The 27,303-nt window shown below is 41.0% G+C and overlaps 1 protein-coding gene across 10 annotated transcripts in view; it reads left to right on the top strand.

Annotated features, from left to right (window-relative positions):
* LOC127575402 (doublecortin domain-containing protein 2) overlaps positions 1-27,303 on the top strand; it is a 135,110-nt gene that overhangs the window by 14,553 nt on the left and 93,254 nt on the right. For all 10 annotated transcript variants that reach the window (XM_052025243.1, XM_052025242.1, XM_052025237.1 and 7 more), the window contains one exon: positions 12,969-13,045. In XM_052025243.1, the coding sequence (XP_051881203.1) occupies positions 12,969-13,045 (77 nt within the window). The remainder of the gene's footprint in view (positions 1-12,968; positions 13,046-27,303) is intronic.

Raw genomic sequence — 27,303 nt, 5'->3', positions numbered from 1 at the left:
GCCCCTCTTTAGTATCTCCTTTGAAAAATGCCACCTCCAATAGTGCAGCCCTCTCTCAGTATTGTGCTAGAAAGTCAACCATTATTTTTGTTTCTGGAAAATGTCCTAGAGCCTTTACTACACTCAGTCAGGTGAGAGCACCACCACTGATCCATCCCTGACACTCACTTGAAAGCTGAAAAAGTAGAGTTCTTAGAATGTGTGTTACTCTTTGCCTGGTTGTTCATCATGGTTTGGCCCTCATCTTCTCTCTATATCCAACGAGCACAGACTGGAATGTGACTGGTGTAGAACAATTCATTGCCAGTTCTGGCTGGGTCACATCATCTTTTCCTCTGCAACTTTGCTCACTTTTCCAGCATCATCCTGCATTGTAGTCGTAACTACTGTTTTATTTTCTCCACTGCTAACAGACCCCTTCTAAGTTTTGCCCTTGTTCCTCTGACATATTTCCAGTAACTTGCTTCAGGAACTCATAGACTTCATAATTACTCTCGTCACTCTACTGCAGTGGTCTTTCACTTCTTCCAAGTGACCTTGTACTCCAATCTTAAATGGGCAAACCCATATGCTGAAGTCATGCCTCCAGTTCCAGTTTCCGTCATGAAAAGAAACATCCTCCCAAAATCTTATGTTTCAAATAAGATTATCTCTTCTTCCAAACTCCAGTAAGAGTAGGCTTCGCATGCTCAACCTTTCCTTTTAGAACAACCCCCAGGAATCAATCAAGTGTGCCTTCTCTGAATCAGGATATCAAAAATGCATGCACCACTCCAGATGTGATCTCATCAATGACCTGTACAGCAGTAACAATATAACCATCCCCCTTGCAATTAGTAAAAGACATTCCCTTTGTCTTTTTGATTACCTTCTATATACTAATATGTTTCACATGTGAGGACACTAAACTCCCTCTGTATGGCAACATTCTGTAATTTCTGAAATATAAACACAAATGTTGAAGGTACTCCATGGCGGAGTGTGGCACTGCTGGGTGGCACAGAGGCACAGCTAGCAGATCTGCTGCCTCACACGCCAGTGACCCAGGTTCAATCCTGACCTCTGGTGATATCAGTGTGGAGGTTGCATGTTCTTCCCTTTCCGTGTGTTTCCTCCAGGTGCTCTTCCCATATACACAAAATGTGCAGGTTGGTAGATTAAATGGACACCATAAATCTGGTAATTTTCCCTAGTGTGTAGAGTTAGAATCTTGGGGGTGGGGCAGGCGGGAATGTGGGGAGAATTTAAAAAAATGGATTAAGGTGGGATTAGCGTGTAATAATGTTTGGTGCCTTCTCAGTGGGCCGAAGGGCCTTTCTCTGTGCTGTATCTCTCTCTGACTCTTTGACTCAGCAGGTCAGGCAGCATCTGTGGAGAGAGAGCTAATGTTTCAGGCCAATAATCCTTCATCAGAACACAGTTCTAATGAGGGGTCATTGATCTAAAACATTGACTCTGTGTTTCTCTCCACAGATGCTACCCGGCCTGCTAAGAATTTCTGTTTCTATTTTAGACTTCTGGCATCTGTGATTTTTGCTTTTCAGTTCCGCAGTTTCTAACAATATTCTGCTTTTTTATTTTTCTTGTCAAAGTGCATAACTTCGCGTTTCTGCATCAAACTTCACCTGACTATTTTTTGTCTACTCACATAACCTATCTATATTTCTTTGTCGATTCTTTACATCCTGCTCACAGCTTGCTTTTGTTCCTATCTTTATATCATCAGAAAATTGAGCTAGAATACAATCAATCCCTTCAGCCAGGTTGTAAATACTTGAGGTCACAGCACTGATCCCAGTGGCACCTCAGTAATTACAGCATACCAACTTAAATGTGACTCATTTATCCTGACTCTGTTCTGTTGGTTGGCCAATCCTTTATCCATGGTCTTGTACATTAGGTCTGTGATCATGGTGTATTATCCACCCTCCTCCTTCACGATCCCAGTAAAACCATACAGTTAACCATACCATCCACGTTCAGTGCTTCTCTTCCATTGTACAGATGAGTAGACTTTACCCTCTTGGTTCCACTTTTAACCTGTTCAAGTTTAGCGAGAAATTTCTTGCAATGGCTTCTTGCTCCACCTTTGCGCCATTTCTGCAGAAATTCCTCATGGATCTATCCTTGCCTATTCCTATTTCTCATTCAGATGCTACGTCTCAGTAACAGTATCAAAAGATATGGCATTATGTTATGTATATTTGTGGGTGACACATGCTTAAACTCTTCATTGACTTTCCTGATCCATCCATTGCTTATGTATTGTTAGACTACTTCCCTGATGTTCAATTCCAGCAGAGCCACACTTTCTTCCAATTAAGTACTGTGAAGTCTGAAGCCATTGGTATTGAAATTGACTGCAGAAGGAGTTTGGTTTTCTCATCTGCATCTTAGGCTGAACACAATTGGCTGCATTCTTGATAATGAACCTCCCAAACATACATTTGGAATCCTGATTAGTCCAGGGCTCACCTGACTGAGCTCATACCCTCCATGAGCTTAAACTCATTCAAGACACTTGTCTTTATAACTGCCATCCAACCTCCTGAATTTGCTGACTATATTGATCCCCACTCAATAGTGTATTACAGCGCCAGCGACCCAGGTTCAATTCTGGCCGCTGTCTGTAAGGAGTTTATACGTTCTCCTTGTACCTGTGTGGGTTTCCTCCAGGTGCTCCGGTTTCCTTCCACATTCCAAAGACGTACGGGTTAGGACGTTCTGAGCATGTTATGTTGGCGCCGGAAGCATGGCGACACTTGCGGGCTGCCCCCAGAACACTCTACGCAAAGATGCATTTCACTGTGTGTTTTGATGTACATGTGACTTATAAAGATATCTTATCTTAAAATTAAAATACTCATACTCATATTCAAATCTTTTATTCTTCAACTGTTTTTTGTGATCTGATCAGCCCTACAAACCTCTGAGAACACAATTCTTACACATTCCCTCCCTCCCTCCTTCCTTCTTTCCTTCCCCCCGTCTCCCCCCTTCTTTCAGACCCTCTTTAAGACGACCTCATTGACTGTGATTTTAATCATCCCTTCCAATATCTCCTTCACTGGCACAGTGTCAAGTCTTTGTAAGATTATGTTTCTGCTGAGTTGAGCATATAATGTAGGCGTGGCTTCAAATAATTAATGAATCATTGGAAACTGCTGCTTGCAGTCAAACGCATGCCATTCATAAAGAGGACCTGTAATTTGACATTACTCAGATGCCCTCATAAACTGATTTTCTCTGTGCTTCCAGGCTATCTGTGTAAAGTTGTGTTCTTTTGACAGCAAATGTAGAAAGGATCAGATAGAAATGAGACAGCATGGATGAAGTCCATTCACCACATTCCTTGAATGAGAAATCTATTTAGCTTTCTTCCCAGTCCTTTTCCCCAAAATCCTGCAAATATTTTCATTATCAAAAGCAGAAAGACAATTCCATTGAATTTACTTCCATCGCCTTCGCAGTGTCTTTCAAATGAAAATAATTTTCTATAAAAACATCATCATCCCCCTTATGTTTTAACAATGATCTTAAATCTGTGTCCTCTGGTTATTGATCCTTTTAGCTGTGGGAACAGTTTTTCTTTACTCCACCCTCAATTTTAATCAGCTCCATTAAAAAAATTCCCTTAACTGTTGGGATATCATGTTATACCAAATCATTTGCTCTAAATAAAATGTCTGAAGCGAAGGCAATGCTAAACTCCCCCAGTTTAGCTGTGATTTCCATCTGCGGAGTTTCTGATCTTGCTCGTATTGAGTGGTTACTAGCTCCTGCCAGAGCGAGAAATCAGGTTCTGAATCATGTTAGAAGAAGGAACAACTGCCTTGAGAATGGTCCATTACTTGGAAAAGTTAATTTAATAAGAAGCTGGTGAAATTTAATGAAAAAGTAATGTGTCTGAAATGCCGTAATTAAATAGTTTTGTTGGGGCAGATAAGGCTTCAACAAAGTCCAGAAGAAAGTCAACTGGGGTTCATATATGTTATCACAACAATGTTTCAGTAACGAACAGTAATAGAACGAATGCATTGCACAGTATGTCAATGGAAGTTTCATTTGTAGGAGGAATTCATGATGTTTGTTGGAGGTGTGTGAAGTGGGCAGAACATGCTGATGTAAAGCAAAGTACAAAAGTGTCCTTGAACTTACTGACTTCCGAAGCACTTGTGCAGCCTGGATAGACCTTTGAGAAATGGTGCTCAGACAAGAACATTGGTCCCCTGAAATTTGTTGAGGGTTCTACGTGCCACAAGTAGACTGATACAGATCCCAGGCAGGTGGCTTCAGTTGCTTTTCTCCTGGCTGGGTCATTCACCAATCAGCCTGGCAGAATGACTACCCCTCACCTCACCCTGCTGGCCCTAGCCCACTCCACCTTGGAATTTCAGGGCCACACAGTGTTTCATAAGCCAGTTGCACTAAAGATCTGCTATAGGTGTGGTGATGAAGGTGTAAAGTGGTTTGGTGTAAACATTTTCACTTGCCCTCTCTGAAACCATTGTCCAATGTGACCCCTTCCTATACGTTGGAGTGCCAAAATTAAAATGCATTTGGTTTTCAAATGAGTAAATATTTTGTGGGGCCCATCAGAGATGAGCAACTCTTACTTATACTAGCACAGAAGGCCATTCAGCCCATTGGTCCATGCCAGTTCCCAGCAGAGCAATCCCATTAGTCCCAATGCCTCTCCCATACCCTACAGCTTATTCCCTCTCATATTGTCCCCTTTGATTCCTTTGCTGTTTATCTGCACTGAGACATAATTTACAGTAGCCGTTTACCCTATAGCACGTCTTTGGGATGAGGGAAGAAACCGGAGCACCTGCTGGAAGCTAACAGGGTCATGTGGAGAACACGACAGACAATGTCCAAGGTTAGGATCAATCTGAGGTCGCTAGAGTTGTGAAGCGGCAAGTGGGATTATTGTTTGCTCACTGACAGTGTCAATATATTATAGTTTTCTTTCTGTAAAGTCAGGATACTGACCCAGTGCATACTTTCAATGCACAGTTTACATCAAACCTGTGTAAATGAGTAGGCATACTTGTTTCCTCTTGAAAGAGCTTATTTTTCATGTTTGCTTTGACCCAATCCATTTATACTACACAAATGCATTGTCTAGAGCTGAATTATTGCTAAGGGTTCAGTTTCAACCACTGTTTGAAGATTCAAATTATTATTCATTTTCAAGCAAGTCTTTAGTCCTAAGAGGTGAGCAGTGCTTAACAGTAAATTTATGTTGATAAAGTGCACTGAGTAACAGGTCTCAAAAGGCATTATAGTGAAATGTTGATTATCTCCCCAAACTGGGAAGAAATCCAACAATAAATTCAAATTTTGTAACCCCGTGTGGTTTGTATTACCACTCTTGGAGAGTGAATTCATTTAATTTAATTCATTCTGCCTCAGCTTGTTACATGTTATCTTTTACTTTAATCTTTTGCTGCAAGTAGAAACATTAATAATTGATTCTGCTCCCCTGCTGTGCAGTTTAACCACTTTCATACCTAAAAGATACCATGTATTGATTGCAGTGTAATTATAATTTGGCCCTCACCAGGATTTAACAGAGGAAGCACACACAATTGTTCAGGACTTTTAACAGTAGTAACACATTGCTTCAGAAGCTGCTTCTCCCTATGTCTGTTTGATTGTTATTTTAATTAGGCACTTCATCCGTGCTTTGATATCAGTGACCATTCATCAACGATTTAATTAGATTGTGAGCATAGTTCAGCACTATAATAGAGAAACAACAGAATACATTGGCACCTGGCTTTAGGGAGGGTGCAGACTTGGAAAAGAGAGAGACCCATGGATGCATTTTTTGAATAAGGATGTGGATTTAAAATTCTGTCAATTTATTGTTAAGGATGGGGTCATGAGGAGTGGGACAATAATAGGGTTGCTGAACTTAGCAACCAAGAGCAAGGATTGATTTGAATATGTGTAGCTGGTTGGAATTGGAGTTGGTTTATTATTGTAGTATGTACCGAGGTGGTGTGAAAAGCTTTTGTTTCATTCAGACAGATCATTCCATACATAAGTACATTGATGTAGTAAGAAGGAAAACAGAATGCAGAATACAGTGTTGTAGTTACAGAGAAAGTGCAGTGCAGGTAGGCAAATAAAGTACAAAGGCCTTGACAAGGTAGAGTGGGAAATCAAGAGTTCATCTTTAAGAGGTCCATTCAAGAATCTGATAACAGCAGGCTGGGAGCTGTCCTTGAATCTGGTGGTACATGTTCTCAAGCTTTTGTATCTTCTGCCCAATGGGAGGGAGAAGAAGAGAGAATGACTAGGGTGGGCTGGACTGGACTGAAGAGAGAATGACTTGATTATATTGGCTGCTTTCCTGAGGCAACTGGAAGTGTAGATGGAATCAATGGAGGGGAGGCTGGTTTGCGTGATGGACTGGGTCGCGTTCACAACTCTCTGCAATTTCCTGTGGTCTGGGGCAGAGTAGTTCCCATACTGAGCTGTGATGCATCCGGCTAGGACGTTTTCTATACTGTCTTCTGTAAAAATTAATTGGGGACACAGCAAATTTCCTTACCCTTATGAGAAAGTAGAGGCACTGGATGGCCGTCGTGTCTATGTGGCTGGACCAGGAATTTGAAGCTCTCAACCATCTCCACCTTAGCACCACTGATACAGACAGGGTGAGAGTAGGACTGGAATATTTGAGCATGGAGGTAATGAAGCCATGGATGCCGGGGCATGATAAGGATAGTGGGAGCATGGGATGTACTGAAGGTGGAAAGCCATTTTGGTGACTCACACCCTTTGGGTTCGATGACCACTTTAAAACTAAACAGAAAACTATTGTGCACCAGTGCTTTCAACTTGGGGAAACAGCTGGATAGAAAGCTGGAATCAAACACCAGACTTTGTTGTTATTGGGTGGGAGTAAAGGAAGACGCCTTTGAACCTTTCGCTGATGTGTTAAAGGAAACTCATACTCATCCATGACTTAGCAGCTATTAGGCTGTCAGATGGTGCCATGGATGAGCAAGAATTTACTTTAGCACAAGGACTTGGAGCTGGGACTGGGGTCAGAAAGGTGAAATCAAATGTCAACAACATATTTATGGAAGCTATTTCTTGAGCTGCAGGTGAAGGGTCAGCTTGTAGTTGAGGAATTGTAAGGGATGGGATGCAATGATATTATTTGTAGTGGTTTTAGGGTGTATGAGGGTGGTCAGAGAATTAATGGCAGGGAGTGGTGGGAGGATAGTGCCACCAGAGAGAGTGGAGAAGGGCAATGGTCATACATGTTGCGGTGAGGTGAAGAAAAAATGGCAAGTTGTGGTTGCACCCCCAAAGAGATACATAACCATATTTAGTGATAATACATTAGGAAAGGAGTTGTTCATTGGTGAGGATTTTATTTTGAAAGAGTCCTGACATAAAAAGAACATTTTTCTTTGTGTTCACTGATATTTGAAAGCCATTCTGTAGATGTAGAAACTGGAGTTATTTCACTGACAATGAAATGTGACTTTGTTGGTTCTGCTTCTCTGATAATGAAAATGGGCTTATTTAATTATAAAACAAAAGATGTATCGAATTTATAAGTACATTTTACAAGTTGTACTGATGTAAAAACATCAAGTACGAACCTCAACTAAGCCTAGATTCTGATACATGCTTAATATTCCAACATACCAAATCCCTAGCTGCACAACCGTACCAAGTAGAATTTTGAATCTAGGTTATAATACGTCCATGCATAATTTTACAGTGATTAAAACATTTTTTTCTCATTTGATTTTTTTAATAAAAATATACCTTAAAATCAATTTGTATATATTTTTAGTGGATCTCCATTTTTAACTCAAATTGGGTAGTAGAATTAACTCACTACGAGCAGACGATGCCACACCAAACTTTCCTTGAAGGTGTTACAGTTCTCCACAGAATCAAATGTATCTTGTGGGATGTTTACAAAGTCATAACACTGGCATACTGTGGAACCCTTTGGACGAGCTGTTGACCATTGCTGTTCCCATCCCATTTGAAAAGAATAATATTGGTTCATTTGCCATATTGGTTATTACCTTCCACAAGTATTGAAGCCGAGGATCTCTTCAGTTTTTCCCAGTTATACAGTAATTTTGCCACTACAATCTAATTTCTGCAATGAGCCTGAAAACAGGTCTTTAGCCCCTCATGATGGCCTAGAGCCTGTTTTGAGCAACCACCAAGGATACCTTAAGAAAAGCTCCAACCTAGTACCTCATCTGATATCTTCCTAGAATCTTTGCAGTGTAGGGTGCTCAACCATTAGCTCTCATGTTATCAGAACAGGTCTAATTTCTGCATGGAGGCATGTCTGTTGTACCAGGGACATTGCTGTAGTGTGCAGTTGATTCTTGCATATATGCCCCCAGAGGCCAAGCTTCAAGCCATTGATGATTCAATCATTGAAGCATGTGAGAAGTTGGGCCTAGCAATTAACATGTGCAATCAAAGGTTAGTGCTCTTCCAAAATAAGAACCTCACCAATGAACAACCCCTTTACCCATGTCCCCAACCTGCCTCTGCTGTATAACACTGCCCTCCTGCAACAAAAGTTCATGGCAAGAAACCGGAAAATGTAAACCATTGCTCATATCTGGGCAGCCACCTCTCAGTAAAGGCAGACAGCTCTTTTGAACTTCACCGTCACCTCCAATGCACCAGCACAGCCTTTAGTCAATTGAGGGAAAAGGACTTTGAAGATCAAAATCTCACACCTCACATAAAACTCATTTTCTACCAGGCAACAGTGCACCCCAGCATCCATTGGGCAAGCCACTTTGCTTGCATGCCCAACACCAAAGCAGACACTTTATTCCAAACTCTCTCACAGGAAGAGGTTATCAGGTGGACAGAGAAAAGATTCAAGAATGTTCCTGAAACCTACCTGAACAAATGTAATGGCTTCACTGACTCCAGGGAGTCCCATCTCTTGCCCATGACTGCTCAAAGTGGAGAACAAACATTTGGGATGTTATTGAGAACCTTGAGTCCAGGCACTGAGAATGCACAGAAGCCTTGCACAAAAAGCCAAAAGAGCCTACCTTATCTGTGGAAGAGTCTGCAGTTCCCACACTGGCCTCATTAGCCACCCCAGAATTGACAAAACTGGAACAGAAGCAAGTCATCCTTGATCCCATGGGATTATGTAAGAAAATAAGAGTTTGCAGAATTGGCTAAGGATGCTCTGAAAGCTACAGAAATGCAAATATAGAAGAAATGTGACAGAAAGGTTTAGGAGCTACAGCAGAGGAGTTTGACTGCCGCTGCTTCCTCTGGATCCATGATCAACAGTCTCAGAGGGGTTGGGTCTATGGTTGCACAAAACATACAGCGCCTGATTTTCCCCAAAGCAGGAGATGTTCCAAAAAGAACCTTCTTGTAAAGTATTAAAGAAAAGCACAACATGGTCCTAATTTAGATTAAATTTGGGGGGCAGCTCCTCGATCTGGACTCATCCAAGTGGGAAATGTTAAGCCTTGCTTTAATGATTGGGATAATGTGGTTTACTAGAAATCATGATTCCCTTATGTCTCAGTACACATCATGTATCCATCATGTATGAATCTAAATCCCACGTCTCTTTAAGCTGATAGAAGTATGTTGGCAAGTAACATAGCCACGTGGAGCTCAGTGGAAGTGTCCACAAGCATGGGGAGTTTCAGTTTGGTGTAAAATTCAGACCCCAACTAATTGTAGGGTGGCAATGTTTTGCAAAATATAAAACTGTGAATACTTGCTGAGTAATAGTCTTTGGAAAAAACATGAACAATATTATTATTGAGGTGAAATTCCTCAGTGAGCCTCACTTCTGTCCCTCTTTCCGTCACATAAACATAAACAATAATATTGGGGTTTGTGTTGTGTACTAGTTTAGATGAACGTCATTCTTCCTTTGGTCAATTCATAGAACCACTTCATCGTTATTTAAGTTGATGGTGATATTGGCTTTGCTACATCAGTCTTTGACTAACTGTTCCTAACTCATATCATATGTCTACTGTTTAAAAGTTGGGTTGCTAGTTACATACAATTCTTCATCTTTCATTTTAAAGACACCTTAGAACTTAATTGGATCCACTTTAAGAAAGGAATAATGAATGAAATAGAGAGTGAACAATCACTTCAGGAATATCAAAGAAAAATTATTAGAGTCACAAGAGAGATTCAGCAGGGAAACAGGCCCTTTGGCCCACCAAATCCACACTGAACATAAACTGCCCATTTTCAGTAATCGTATGTTAACCCTATTTTATTCTTGCCACGTTCCCATCAACTCCCCTCAGACTCTACCACTCACCTACACACTGGGGGCAATTTACAGTGACCAATTAACCTGAACATCTTTGGGATGTGGGAGGAAAGTGGAGCAGCTGGAGGAAACTTGCGCGGTCACAGGGAGAATGTGCAAACTCCACACAGACAGCACCTGAGGTCAGGATTGAACCTGGGTTCCTGGAGCTATGAGGCAGTAGATCTGACAACTGTGCCACTGTGCCACTCTTGGAAGGTAACAAATATACAAATTCAAAGACATTCAGTATTCAACATGACTAAGCGACACTGTTTAATGCTGAGAACAGCTCAGGCTGATCAAGCCTACTTTCTGTTTTGTAGTTTCTTTTGAAAAGTCAAAGGAAACTTATCCAAACAGTTTTTATTGAAAGCTCACGGAGCATACCTTACCTAATATTTAAGGTGGCATTATTAACATTAAGATAGAGAGTGATTTTTCTGGACCTAAACATCTTGGCCTGTAATTTTAAAACATCATTCACTAGTTGACTAGGTTGAGCAGCTTTAAAATATGCTTCCCCTTTTTTGGTATGTTATAGAAATTATTACACAGGAAGAACCCTACATTTCTTTTGCTAAAATGAAATAATTGTACAACACAAAAGAAATGTTATATTCAAAAACACTGCATATATATTCAGTCTCTTTACCTTAACTCATCTTCAAAGAACAGTTTGCCATTTCAAGGTTAATGTCTAGGAACTAGACTTAGAGTTTAGCTTGACTGTGTGGATATGGTATCAAACCAATACCCCATCATAGATCCATGCAAACAATCCTATGACATAATTTTGAAATAGAGTAAAGGGATTCTTTTTTGTGTCCAAGTCAACATTTATCCTTCAGCCAACTAAACCAAAATATTATCTAACCATTATCTCGTTGTTTCAGAGAGCTTGCTGTATGTGCATTGCATGCTGCATTTCCAAGGTTAAAACAGTGACTAAATCTCAAATGTGTTTTACTGTTTTTTAAATACTAAAGGACATTCTCAGAATGTGAAAACACCATATAAGTGCAAGTAACCAGTGCAACTTAATTTAATAGTTACACAAGAACTTACTTCTCAGGCATTTCATATAATGTAGTGAGTCAATTAACTCCCGTTAAATCAAAGAGAAAGCCAGATAACTATTTGATGAAATGACATTTCTTAATAATACTAGGTGACAAGGTGAGCATCTTGGTATGAATATTAGAAAGAATGAAAGGTACTTTGGTAGCTGTGGTTAACTGTTTGACTTAGGAACCTTGAGGTTTGGATTTTGATCTTCATCAAAATGAACCTTCCCATATTTAGTACCATAATTTATTTTTGTTGATTTCTTAGTTCTTCATGTCAGGTTTTGTGAGGGCTGGGATTACATTTCATAATTAACGTCAATGTTGGACATTATTAATTTCCTATGAAATGTGTGTCATTTTTATTATTAAAATCAGTTTGCATGGAATACAGTAAGTTTCAGCTCATTGGGCATGCATCTAGTATAAACTAAAAGGTCTACCTCAACAGTTTATTTAGCTCCTGTCTTCCAAGGCTTCAATCCTTGGCAGAGTGCCTGGATTCCCGTAGGTAGCTTTGTGCCAACGATGAAACTCAGTGGAATAGATTTCAAGCTTTGTATTAGAGTGTTCTTGTTGTTCCTGCTATATACGCTGTACTTTCTAACTGCAATTTTGTACCAAGGAAGCAATTATTATTATACAGTCCAGTTGAAAACATAACCAATCACTCTTCCGAACAGCAATAGTTTTGGCACAATCATGAATTCAGATGGCAGATATAATTCAAAGATTTACTTCTGTTTATATTCAGTTATTGTTGAGATCGCTGAGTGAATATAAGTTCAACAAGATTATTTGGTGTATTTGTCTCTGTAATAATATAATCTCATGATATCATAGTTACTCTTTCTATTGTGGTATGCAGTTTTATAAAACTTCATTTATGGTGTTGACTAACCTAACTTGCTCCGGAAAAAGTTATCAGCAAGTATCTTGAACTGCTTCAGCTTGTGTGGGGAAGGTGAATATTTTGGCCTGTTGGAGTGTGCCATTCAGGTTGAAGATGCATCCATCGGTATTACCTCTGATCTGCTTGCAGGACTCTTCATTACTGTGTTTTATGGTACTGCGGTGGATTTTTGCTGCACTTAAAGTTAAATCTGTAACTGCTTATTTTTAATTCATTAAGGAAACAAACTTGTAATATTTCAGATTGGGCCTAACTTGATGGTTTTGTTTCAAAGACCAGTAGTGAGATAAAATGGGGCAAGTCAAAATTTACAGCACTGATCGGGTGACAAATGACAAATGAAATGACTTCCAGGAAGAGCCTTTGATGCCACCACAATGGGTCTAGCCGCCTTATTTTTGTTTCCACATAATTGTTGCAATCCTAGACAAAACCAAAGGCTTATTAGCTATCATGTGGTTATTCTGTTGGCCTAAGCTTTTGAATGAAATTGGATACGTTTCTCTTTTACTGAGAACTTATAGTACTTCATATCTGGAATGCTTTGGGTGCACTGGAATAAGTGTGGATCAAACTACTCTCCAGAACTAGAACCATTTAGCATATCACACAATTTGTTCCAGCAAGACACTATGAAGTGTGTTAATCTGGGGCTTTGTCTCTTCAGATTCGACCAGTTGTTCACAGCCGAATTATCGTTTCTGCGCGATGGAAGAAGTACAATTATGAACCTTGTACCATCAAGTAAGTACACGTTTGGAATATTTGCCCTTTTATAAAAATAGTGAAGGGTACTTGATGAAGCATTGGAAATTTAAGCGATGGCCCATTATCTTTTGGTTTACAGACTGACACACACACACACACACACACACACACACACACACACACACACACACACACACACACACACACACACACACACACACACACACACACACACACACACACACACACACAGTGTGTTGGAATTGTAATGAGAGGGGAAGGCTGCTTTGCTTTTAAGATTCAATGTTTGATCAAAAGAACAGATGACAGACATATTGTGACCGGAAGTACAACAACGTTCTCCATGTTCAGCAGTGAAAAATCATAAATATTTAAATTATGCAATATCAAAGAAAAACAGCAGCTTGTGTTTCACTGAAACAAGTGATTTCCTGTTTATAAAGTTATTTCATGGATCCAATTCACTTAATTTGTGTTCTGCCTGCAGTAACTTTTGTTTTGATTAACTCTTTAAAATAAATTACAGATGGATATATATCCCCCAGGTGTAAACCAAATTAATTGTGAAATTTATTTATTCATGAAATAAAAACAGAACATTCTAGAAACACTTAACATGTCAAAGAATCATCCGTGAAAAGAGAACTAGAGTTAATATTTCAGGTCAAAGAACTGGGAAAGAGAGAGGAAACAGGTTACTTTTACTTAAGTTGTAACTTTAAGCTAACTTTTTACTACCTTTCCCAGTGCTGATGAAGGTTCTATTTCTTTTTCTTCAGGAGCTGCTGAGTGTTTCCAGCATTTTTGTTTTACATTTCAGACTTACAGCATTTGCAGAATTTTGATTTTCATTCATTATTTATTTGTGGATACATTAGTCATTATCTTTAACTGTGGTTAACTTGCCAAAGGATGGTGTTCCAGTAATGCACAAGACACAAGAGGCCAAGATAGTGAAATGCACAGCTCTCTTTATTGATCACTGTGCATTGGATTTTTTATGGAGAGCAACACATTTGAAAGCACTTCCAAGTCGAATTGCACTAATCTGAAAGCTTGACCAGGTACTTCTGCTTGAGAATCTCATTGTGCATCTGACACAATTTCTAGGACAATTTTGTATCAAGTGGCATAATTCACATTCCAACACACCTCTTAACGTCTCTGTTGTCCAATATCACCACTCCAGATTTGACCCTCACCAATTTTTATCGATGCATCATAGAAAGCATCCTATCTGGATGTATAATGGCTTGGTATGGCAACTGCACTGCCTGAGACCGCAAGAAACTGCAGAGAGTTGTGGACACAGCTCAGCACATCACGAAACACAGCCTCCCCTCCATGGACTCTGTCTATATCTCTCGCTGTCTTGGTAAAGCAACCGACACAATCAAAGATACCACCCGCCCCGGACATTCTCTCTTCTCACCCCTCCCATCGGGCAGAAGATACAAAAGCCTGAAAGCACAGACCACCAGGCTCAAGGGCAGCTTCTATCCTGCTGTTATAAGACTATTGAACAGTTCCCTAGTATGATAAGATGGATTCTTGACCTCACAATCTAACTCGTAATAGGTTTGCACCTTATTGTCTGCCTGCACTGCACTTTCTCTGTAACCGTAACACTTTATTCTGCATTCTGTTATTGCTTTCCGTTGTACTACTCAATACACTGTGTAATGAAATGATCTGTCTGGATGGCATGCAAGCAAAGTTTATCACTGTACCTCAGTACATGGGACAATAATAAACCAATTTACCAATTTAATTTACCAATTTAGATCAGCACCCCATTGAAATAAGTCCTGTGATTTATCTTGCTCCCCACCTTTCAAACCTTCATCCAGTGGTCTCACCACACCTCCCCCTCACCCAAATACCTGATTAGCTCAGAACCTCATCCCCAATTCAGCCCAAACCTCCTTGACCCACACGACAATCAGTCCAGGACTCGAAACTCTCCCCATCCTTCAATCCCTTGACTGGCATCCCAACTCCTCAATGAACCCAAGCCCCCACCCACTGCCTCCCTGATTGGTATGCTGGCCTCCAAATTCTGTGATTGGCCCCGGAGTCCCTGATTGGCCTAGGCCCCAGTCACAAACCCCACCCTCACAGCATTGATCTCTGACCAGATCTTACCCACTCTCCAATCCCACTGCTGACCCTCTCTTCTCTCTGAAGCCCTAGATCAGGCCCAGGTTCAAAATGCCATTATTTTCCTTTATGTACTTTGCCAGGTCATCACAGGCACCACTGCAGTTTGCTGTGGTCAACACAGACATTGGCACTTCATGCAATCACCCTTCAGTGCTACCTTGAGGATGTACAACAATTTATAGGCCACCACATTGGATGGTAATACAATTTGGAAATAGTGTTGAAGACTGTGAGTGTAGTCGTACCTTACTTATAGATGAGTGCCACATTTACAAAAGCTTAGGACTCTGGAGTTTATTCCATCTTTATGTTTTAACATAAAACTGCCAATAGTGTATTAGTTGCTGAGACACAACAAATTCTGCAGATGCTGAAGTCTGGAGCAACACACAAAAAGTGCTGGAGGAACTCAGCAGGTCAGGCAGCATCCATGGAGGGAAATAAACAGTCGATGTTTGGGGCCGAGACTCTTCATCAGGACTGGAAAGGAAGAAGCCAGAAGCCAGAATAAGAAGGTGGGGGGAGGGGGAGGAGTACAACACAGGCAGGGGATAGGTGAGTTCAGCTGATAACCAACAGCCAGGACCTCCTGGTGGCCACCCATTTCAGTTCCACATCCAATTCCCACACTGACATCGCCTCCTCTACTGCCATGCTGAGGCCAGACACAGGTTGGAGGAACAACACCTCATATTTCGCCTAGGGAGTCTCCAACCTGATGGCCTGAACATAGATTTCTCTAACTTTCAGTAACCTCACGCCTTCTTTTTCTTCCCCCACTCCCCCACTCCTTTGCCTTCTCTTATTCCTGTGGCTCCCTTCCCCCGCCTTGATGACCTGCCCGTCTCCTCTCCTCCCCTCACCCATCCTTTATTCCATGGTCCACTACCCTCTCCTACTGGATTCCATCTTCTTCAGCCCTTGGCCTCTTCTACTGATCACCTCTCAGTTTATTACGTCTTCTCCCCCTCCCCCACCCACTACCTTCCCCCTCTCACCTGGACTCACCCATCACCTGAACTCACCTATCACCTGCCTGCGTGTACTCCTCCCCCTCCCCCCACCTTCTTATTCTGGCTTCTGCCCTCTTCCTTTCCAGTCCTGATGAAGGGTCTCGGCCTGAAACATTGACTACTTATTTCCCTCCATGGATGCTTCCTGACCTGCTGAGTTCCTCCAGCACTTTTTGATTAGTTGCTGAGATATATCTTTGTGGACATTCTAAATGAAAATTGGGAGCTGCATAATGGTTGCTGATCCAGAATCCTTTATTTTAGACTGTCACCCAAAGACTGAATTGCCGCAGAGAGTTCAAATAGACACAGATGATACTTTTAATGAAAAGTGGACAGAAGCTATTGTGGGAGTTATAGAGTTAAAATAATCAGTGAAACTGGTCGACAATTGGTGTGGGTTTGAAAAAAGCTTAGTTATGAGCGTGCTTCTGTTTATTTTGGAATGGGAAAATATTGCAACAACATCTGTGGGTGGTTTGGATAAAAGCATGAATTCTATATTTGCATCTTGGCTGATCTTTAGGTTGAACAAAGTTAAATTTTGGCCTGATTTAGATGTTATATGAACTCTCTTTAATAACTTGAACAGAAAAATGGAAGTTAATTATGATTCCTGTGGACTTTATTTATCGTAATCTCTTTTGAAAGCTTTTGAGAAAGATACAGATTATAAAGGAAATCTGATTCTCTGAGACTCTACTGGCAGTGAGTGCTGGTTGGAAAATTTGACAACCAACCTGATGAACCCATTTGCCAGTTTGTGGTTATGGAAGGGCTCCACGATGTTGTGAGAGGCGTATGCAAGCTCTATATAAATAGTATGTTAAGCAAATGAACCCCAGTTTACACTTCACCCTTTAAACTAGACTCGTGCCAGCTGAATTAGCCTGGATTACCTTGGAGTACTTCCGACAGCAAGGCAGTGGTGGTGGCACCAGTTTATGTTGAAGCCTAGCATTGTGGTTCTCAGCAGTTCTGTGTAGTATTGGACATCTTGTATACTTGAATTTACTTCCACGTATCTATTTTTTGATGTAGTCTTTGGCTTGTTAAGCTACGCTTTGTTGAACTTTCGACAGTGGCTGCTGCAGTATGAGTTTCACCTCACAAAACTGAGCTGATGTCATGAAAGGGGGGCAAAATCTGCGGGCAGTGTTCTCATTGGTGACAACTATCCACAGATCAAGCTGCTTCAACCTGGGCACGTGGTCTTTAACGATAGCATCTGCTGAGAGTTTTTTTTTAAGTAACAACCATGAGGATTAACAACTCTTCCCATTGTTTACAAATGTTAATTTTTGGTTGTTGGAGATGTATCTGAGGCCATTAGTGGAGGATAAGTGGAAAGTTCGTCACTGCTGGGTATGGTCTACCATTACGGCAATTAACATTCAAACTATTCTATAGCACAGCATTAACAAATTGTTCTTTGGCACAGTACTAACGAAGTATCCTAAGGTCACAGTACCATGATAATACAATATCTGGGCATAATACTGTGATATCACAATATCATAACACAGTATTATCACAACATTCTTGGGCACTGTAGTCTCATACAATTCTGTGGCTCAGCCCTATCACACATCTGATGGTACCATTCTTTCAAACAATTCTAGGGGACAGTAGTATCATATAATCCCATGACACAGAACTATGTCCAACCATCCTAGGGCACTGCCCTTTCCATCATATGGCACTGTATTATCATTACATCTTATGGCTCAATATTATCATTCTATGCTATGCTGCTGTGTGATCGTAACGTTCTGGAGAATAGTACTATTGTACTACCTTATGGAGCAGTACCATTAAACATACTATATAGCACAGTACTAAAACACTATCTTATAGCAAAGTATTACCGTGCCCTCTTTTGGAGGAGCACTATCAAACATCCTCAGGCCTGGAACAATCATGCCATCATGTGGTATAGTATTCTATCTCTTCGTAGACTATCCCTCAGGAATGAGGCTGGTTCCCAATAGAGCTAAATGTGATTTCTTTTCATGGGGGGTGGATGTTGCGCACCAATTTCCACCTGGTCTTGTAAATAGAAGGTTTATACATCTAATGTTACAGAGATTCATGATGATTTGAGACCAGGTTTTGCTACATGGCTTTAATGTACACACAAACATGGTCACACACTATTATTGCATCCTATGGCACAATACTGTCACACCATCCCACTGAAACAGCACTATCATATCTTCTAATAACAAACACTAACGTAACATTCTGCAGCACAGTAATATCATTTCATCCTATGGAATGCTTGTATTATGGCATGCTGTGAGACTGTCCATGGCACAATACTATGGTACCATCTTGTAGTCCCAGGACACAGTTCTATCATACCATCCCATGAAACTGCAGTCCCTCCTGTCCTATACTACAGTACTGTCTTACCATCTTACGGCACAGTTCTGTGTCTCTCTTCTCATCTTAGGCTGTAGCTCAGCCTTTAAGATGGCTGACTGCCACCACAGTGGAAGAGTTAAAGATGCCTATGTGTGATTTCTTTCATACTATTCAATGGCAGAGTGTTTTCATACCATTCTATGACACAGTATTATCATACTATCTTATAGCATAGTCCTTTCACCCTTTGCTATGGTAGTGTTATCATTTTGCAGAGTACTGTCAGACCATCCTGTGCCCCAGTAACATCATACCACCTTACGGAAAAAGGAGCTATAACATCCTAATGCACAGCACTAAATCATTCTCTGGCATGGTACAATCATACCATCTTAGGGAATATACCATCATAAAATTCTAATGCACAGTACTATATACCACTGTATGATGGAATATTGTCACACAGTCCTGTGGCATGGAATTACCAGACCACTCTGTGCACAGTACTATCAAACAATGGCACACTATTGTAAGCAAAATTGGATCTTTGCAGACCACCCAGAGTATATCCAGAAGACAAGGTATTTTGAAGTTCAGGTCTATATACAGTAAATGATCAACACCATAGTTGCCAGGAGAAAAAATGTGCATACTTTCTAAATGGAAAGGAGACAGCTGGAGAGGTGATGTGTCTTTTATCACCTGCTGGACTTTGTAAAATTTCAGGGTATCATCAGATGCCAGAGACTAACTTGTCAACCTCAGTGGATCAGCAGTGGGATGTATCACCCTATAAATGAAGAGATTTTTTTTAATCAGATGAGGTTCCAGTCATGATCTCTTTACATTCTGTAGGGATTTGGTTCATTACTACTTTATTATTGTCACATGTACTGAGGTACAGTGAAAATATAGTCTTCAGTGATTTATAGTTTTACATTGTCTGTAGGTTACAAAAGAATAAGTAGATCGATGTTGGAAGACAATGGTTATCCCTTGAAGCTACTAAGTCCAATTAGGACCCTTCTATATTCTGGGGTACTGGGCATAAGCCTCAGCTGAATCCACCTGTGCAGGGGAACCCATGTGAGCAGCTAAGTCACTATCAAATGCATGAAGGTGATGTTGGAGCAGCAATGTAATTGTTTGGATTACTGAAAAAAGGCACTGCTCCAGGGTCCACTCAAAGCCATCATTTGCTGCTGTCTGCATGACTTTCCAATCCAATGAACAATGAACACACATCATGATGAGAAGAAATTGCATCAGCCTGTAGATCCACAAAAATAGGGTAAGGAGAGGACAGTGACACCAAGGAAGATGTGAATGCAGAAATACTGGTGCAGAATTTTGCCAGAGCACAGTAGCATAGCGGTTAGTGTAACACTATTACAGCACCCGCAGTCGGGGCTCAATTCCGGCCGCTGTCTGTAAGGAGTTTGTACGTTCTCCCAGTGACTATGTGGGTTTCCTCCAGGTGCTCCGGCTTCCTCCCACATTCCAAAGATTTACAGGTTGGTAGGTTAACATGGGTGTAATTGGGCCAGAAGGGCTTGTTGGGCCAGAAGGGCCTGTTACCGTGCTGTATAAATAAAGTTTAAAAAAAGTATAAAGCAGATCTCTCATCCTTACTGGGTGATTTTTGAGCTCCTAAATATAGAACACATTATAGGTTCGGGAAATGGCATAATTTTGCTTCTTTAGACCTGGCTAAGCCCCTTTAATGGAGGATATTTGAGAGGATATTTGAGACATGACACTATTAAACCAGGGGCAAGGTATGGCAAAAGGCCTGAGTTATCAATCCAGGGAATTTGAGTTTGATTCACAGTATGGCAACTAGTGAATCTGAATTTTCAATACTGTTGGTTTGCTGTTAAAAAAACAACTGAATTATTCAGTCCCCTAGGGTAAATGCCTTGCAGTCCTTACCCGATCTGAATAAATCAACATGGTTGAGACTTAATTGTGCTCTGAGATGGGTTAGCAAACCATTCAGTTGTATCAAATCACAATAGAACAGCTGGGGAAGGTGACCTCAGTGAAAGCCAAGTTTGCCAAGTAAACCTCGCCATCAGCACTCAGATTCTCCAGATGAACTTTAAGTAAATATTAATGCAAGGGGTCAGTCATGCAACCTATACTATTGTACAATGATATAATCCCATGTCACTCTGCTATCGTATCACTCTAAGGCACAATACCCTCATACAACAATTACAACAGTCCTATCATACATATCATGGCAGGGTTCTGTCAAATTTCTCCAATGTTGACATGCAACTCATGCCTTATTGCTTTCATATGATCTCATGATGTAGTGCTGTCATTTCACCCCCCATGGAGTAATATTTTACAACCCATGTCCGGGCTCCCCATGATACAGCAATATCACTTAGATCAAAGTATGGTGATATACATCCCCCAATGATATGTTGCAATCATACAATCCATGCTCTGATGGTATTGGTTAAACCCATGGTACCTTACTGTCAAATAACCCATCGTCACTCTGCCGTATCTTTGGGGCTTGAGCTTATAGCCTTGATCTCATTGGGAAATGTTATAGATTTTATTATGTTCTGAAACAAATTTGAAGGACAGATGCCTTTATGGCTTTTAAATGAGAATTGGTATCTTAATGCCTTCATAGGTCACAAATGGACCAGAGTGACGTTATTGCTGATTGGTACTGAAGAATTTAGTTCTGCCAATTACAAACATGGCACTAAATGCATTAATACACTCAAACTGGAAATTATGCCTTGTTTATTCAAATAATGATAGACGTTGGTTGCAAGATAAGTACTAACATTGAGCAGAGTTAATGTTGAGGATAATTGATTTATTTACTCCCCTCCACTAAATTCTACTGGGTGCATATCCATTGTTTCAGGAAACAGCTGTTTCAGCTGTTTAAACTTGTGTGGTGAATGCTCAGAATCCAACTTTTTCTTTGCCTGTGATCATCTTTATTAAAAAAACTGAGATTATGTGTGAGATATTAAGAAAAGCACACAATGTTGATAACAAGCTATCTGTGTGTGTTCATAAGAGAATTAAAAAAATACCAAACCCTGTGTGTTTTGACAGAAGGTCATGTAATTGGACAGAGGATCTTCTTCAGACATGTTGTGTTTTACTTGTTTGGCCAAACAAATCCACCAGATGGTGCTAGTGATCAGCTTATTGTGAGGTTTGAAGTTAATTATCAGGTGGGAAGTTTAAAAAAGTTATGCATCAATATCTACTCACTCTGCCAATGGGAAAGATATGTACCATGTGTAGGATTCCTGGACACAAAATCGTACCAGGTTGGTTTCCTCATTTGAGCTGTGGAATCCAGCTCCTGACCATCTGTTCTGGTAGTTCAGCACCAACTGGTGAAAAGTGGTAGGGGGAGGGTGGGGAGCGGAGGGGTAGTGAGGTGGGCGGTTTCTGTTGGTACCCTGAAACTTGCTATTGACTCATCAACCATTGAAAACAATCTTTTACATCCCTTCTCAAATATTAATTTTGACACTCACACTGGGTTCTTCATGGCTTGTGCAGGGGAGGTCCTATCTCACAAATTTGATTGAGTTTTTTGAGGAAGTAATGAAGATGATTGATGAGGGGGAGGGCAGTGGATGTTGTCCACATGGACTTTGAGTAAAGCATTTGACAAGGTCCCTCATGGTAGGCTGGTCCAGAAGATCAAGTCACATGGGTTTGACAGTGAGTTGGTAAGTTGGCTTGATCATGGAAGGCAGTTGAAAAGGTAGAGGGGTGTTTTTCTGACTGGAGGTCTGTGACTGGTGGTGTTCCACAAGGATCAGTGCTGGTACCTCTGTTTGTAATGTCACGAACCAGCAACAAAAGAAACACACTGAGTCGTGATTCAGTGTTAACAACTATTTTATTAATCACTACTTATAATAATACGTAAAATAAAAGTAAAAATGTTAGTATGTTAGAATTCAAAAATGTTAAACCTTGAACATTAACCCCAAAAACTAAACTCTTTGTGTGTGTGTGTGGCAAAGTCCCAAACTCCAAGTTCAGGAATGGTTCTTAAAGTTCAGTTCCGCAAGCCATAAGGTGAAACATGAGCAAAGGCTGCTTTAACAACCACTGTTGTCTGAAGATAAGACGTAGACGTAGAGAAACGTAGAGAGAGTAATTACGAAATCCAAATGTTCCACGATGGAACCCAAACGACACTTCAGTGTTTACTCGGTAGTGACTTCCTTACCCCGAAAAGCATCCGACTCGTGGTCGTCCACACAAATACCTGTTTCCTTCTACAGGTCAGCAACAAAGTGAACTCCACCGGATTACTTCCAATTTCCATACATGGATTTCAGTGGCGGACACAGTTATTGTTTCTCATCCATCGATAGAGAACACTAGCAGGCTGGTGTCTCTCTATCTTCTTCTCTCTTCTTCTGACCTCTTCAACAACGTCATTACATCCTTTATCTTCTGTTGATGTAAGCACACCACACACACACACACACACACACACACACACACACACACACACACTATCTTAAAGGGACTTTCACCGAGTCTGTAACAGTAACATATATGTTAATAATTTGGATGAAAACATAGGTGGTCCAATTAGTAAGTATGCAGATGACACAAAAATCGGTGGAGTTGTAGTTAGCGAGTAAGCTTGTCAAAGGATACAGCAGGATATAGATCAGTTGCAAATTTGGGCAGAGAAATGGCAGATGAAGTTTCATCTGGACAAATGTGAGATGATGCTTTTTGGGAGGTCAAAGCATACAGTAAATGGCAGAACCCCTAGGAGCACTGATGTATAGCGGGATCTTGGAGTGCAAGTCCATAGTGCCCTGAAAGTGGCTGTTTAGGCTGGTAAAAAAGGCATATGGCACGTTTGCCTTCATTGGTATAAAAATTGGGAAATCATGATGCAGCTTGTAAAAAAAACCTTGGTTAGGCCACATTTGGAGTACTGCGTAGTGTTCTGGTCATTGTATCACAGGAAGGGTGTGGAGACTTTGGAAAGGGTGCACAAGAGGATCAGCAGGTTGTTGCCTGGATTGGAGAGTATTACCTATAGGGAGAGGTTGGAAAAATTTGGATTGTCTTCTCTGGAGCGTCGGAGGCTGAGGGGCAACCTGATAGAAGTATATAGAGACATACAAAGGATAGATTGAGTCTTCTTCCCAGGTGGAAATGTCAGATAATAGAGGGCATAATTTTAAGATTGGGGGGGGAGCGGAGAAGGTTTAAAGGAGATTTGTGAGGCAAGTTTTTTACACAGAGAGTGGTAGGTGCCTGGAACAGGCTTCCAGGGGAGGTGGTAGAAGCGGATAAGATAGCAGTATTTAAGAGGCATTTAGACAGACACATGAACAGGTAGGGAATAGAGGGATAATATGCAGGCAAATGGGATTAGTTGGGATTAGCATCATGGTTGGCACAGACATCATGGGCTAAGAGGCCTGTTCCTGTGCTGTGCTATTCCATGTCCCATGTTAATCTTTCAGGGAACAAAGTCCTATTTTCTTAATATCCAGCATTCCTGGCATCATTGTACACTCATTCTTGATATGATGCACACAGTGCTCCAGCCTCACTGATGACTTGCCTGAATTCAATATTAGTTCCCTGCTTTTATGTGCTGTGCATAGAAAACTGTGGTTGAATCCTCAAGCGTCAGGCAGTCCTTCAGTGAATGACTGGTGGAGTGCTACCCGTGTGTACGAGGAGAGAGGATAAAGGATGGCACTAGCCTTTAGCTTGGGGAACGGCTTCATTTTCACTCTGTATTCTACCCTCAGTGGTGAATGTTTGTAGGGTTTACTAAGGTCTTGAAATAGCCTTTGTCCCATTTGGGTTTACCCTGTTTCATACCCTGCCTTATCCTACCAACAGAAAAATGATGGTTTGGAGAGGATATAAAGTGAGACTCAAATAGTTATGCTTTCTGTATGTGTTATGTGTGTAAATGAACATGCATTGTGCATATGTTTTTTTTCATTGCAAAATGCTTTCTGGACTCACTGTCAAACAGATAATATTTAAAAATGCTTCTAATTTGGAGCATTTGGCTTGCTGGTGTGCAACCTTAGCAGAAACTGTAAGGTTAACCAAGAGCTTTTTATGTGGCTATGGTTAAGATGGCACAGGTTGTGAGGAAGCATTTTGTGAAAGGTATACTTTGTCCATCTACTTGGTACAGGGTAGCATTATTCTGACAGATTTTCTCAGATTGGTTTCCGTTTGATACCTGCTGTGGTTCACCAGGGTGAAAGTTATACCATTGCCTCCTGGACTATCTGCACTGCCAACTTTTGTGAAGCCACACAATTATATCCAAAAAACCTTGCCTGCCATTTCCTCATCACTTGAGGAATTTTTATGGCTATTACAAGCAAGCGTACACTTTATTGACTGCTACAATTTCTTCAAGAGCTGCAGCAGCATCTGATATTTGATATCCCTTCTGCACACACTCTTCTCCATCTCCCGTCCTCCATACTAAGTAAGGTGAGAGGCCAGAGGACTTAGGACATACATGGGCAAAGCCTTTATTGTCAGGAGTTCCTTAAATGGCAGGAATGGAAAGGTTTACCTCTTGAAACTTGAGGTGAAATTTTGAAATGCTGATAATCAAACTTGTATATCAGAAAGAGTAAATCTCCCAGCAATCAAGCACTGAGTTGATACAAAACTAATTTACACCACTGGATGTCACTGTGTATCCTGGAATACAATGTTAAAATGAAAGGCCAAAATGGAATGATTTTGAGATATTATTCCAAATAATGCTGTCAGTTACATGAATAAATGCTACATGAAAGCTTGATTCGGTCTAGTTACATGGCAGAAATAGCAAGAGGACGACTGCCTTACACATTTTACAGATCTAGTATAAAAACTCATACTGGTGGAGTCCAATTAAAGACCATCAAGCACCCATTTTTACACTAACCCATTTTGTTTTTCCTGTATTTACATCAATTCCCCTCACATTCTACCATCACCTACACACTTCTGGCAATTTATAATGACTCATTAACCTACCAACCCCCATGATTTGGGGATATGGGAGGAAACTGAGGCCTCAGGTGAATCCCATGCAGTCACAGGGATAATATACAAACTCTATGGAGCACCACAGGTCAGGATTGAACCAAGGTGGCTGGAGCTATGAGACAGCAGCTTTCTTAGCTGTGTCACTGTGCCACCCAGATGTTAAGAGATACTGACTCAGAAATTCTTGCAGGCATGGAGGACACTCTCCAGGGGACCTGCCATTCCTGGTTTAGTGCAAGGGAGTGAGTTCCCTTCATGCACAATGTGTGAAGGTTTATGCCCATAGGCATTGTGAATCCAGGCCTTCAGCATGGCCGTGCACAGTAATAGCACGATATATCCAGTGTCATGCAGGAAGCACAAAATTCAGAGCATGATTCCACACCATGGTGTGAACTCTTAAAGTGGCAGCTCTAAATGGGATCTCTGCTTCTAGTAGTGTGGTAGATAGCTTGCAGTGGTTAGGGCCAAGATGGGAGTGGGATCCACTCTTCAAATGGAACATTAAGCTGTGGGGGGTAAACAGTGGGTTACTCTGGGCCTCCTCATAACATAAGACCATAAGACCATAAGCTATAGGAGCAGAATTAGGCCATTCGGCCCATTGAGTCTGGTCCGCCATTGAATCATGGCTGATTTTTTTTTCAACCCTATTCTCCCGTCTTCTCCCTGCAACCCTTTACTAGTCAAGAACCTATCAATCTCTGCCTTAAAGGCACCCAAAGACCTGGCTTTCACAGCCCTGTGTGGCAATGAATTCCACATATACACCACCCTCTGGCTGAAGAAATTCCTCCTCATCTCAGTTTTAAAGGGATGTCCCTTTATTCTGAGGCTGTGCACTCTGATCCCAGACCCTCCGACTAAAAGAAACATCCTCTCCATGCCCACTCTTATCCAACATACCACCCCCAACCCCTCCAAAGAAAGTGTAAGGCCTTACCTCAAATGTTAGAGGCTGCATCCGTTGCAGAAGGTTTCATGGTTAACTTCAGTGGCGGTCTCTCTCTTATTGGTTCATGTAAGAATGGGCCATTTAGCTAACTCTGGAGCAAACTTTCTTCCTCTTAGGAAGAGCTGCTCTTGTAATTGAGGCCCATCTACTGTCTTAAGTACGAATGTATGCTTAGCACTGCAATAGCAGTGTCAAATATTAGTGCATATATTCTAAGTATATTAGTAAATATATTACTAAATATATATTAGTACCACGTATGGGTAGGTTAATTTGGGTTTAAAATGGACAGCATGGACTCGTTGGGCCGGAAGGGCCTGTTACCACGCTGTAAATAAAATTTAAAAATTTACTGTAGACTGATGTACCCAGCAGCTAATGTCCATGGAGACACAAGAGACTGTAGATGTTAGAATCTGGAGCAACAAAAAATCTGCCAGAGGAACTCAGCAGGTCAAGCAGCATCTGTGGGGGGAAAGGAATTGTCAATGTTTGGGTCGAAATCCTGCATCAGGATCGTGCAGCCGTGTCCCTAATTCCATCATACATATAGAGGACTGAGGTATATTCTCTCATTGTGCACCCTACATACTAAGGAGTGCTAATTTTATCTCAGCTTCAAAATATCATGTAATGCATAGAAAAAGAATACACCACTCAATAGAATTTCTATTCCATTGTGACTGGTTCCATATCATTTTTGCTTCCATTAATGAGTTAAT

The sequence above is a fragment of the Pristis pectinata genome, chromosome 10 (assembly GCF_009764475.1).
Source record: "Pristis pectinata isolate sPriPec2 chromosome 10, sPriPec2.1.pri, whole genome shotgun sequence".
Classification (NCBI taxonomy): Eukaryota; Metazoa; Chordata; class Chondrichthyes; order Rhinopristiformes; family Pristidae; genus Pristis; species Pristis pectinata.
Note: the sequence above shows the minus strand (reverse complement) of the source record. Positions and strands in the feature narration are given on the sequence as shown.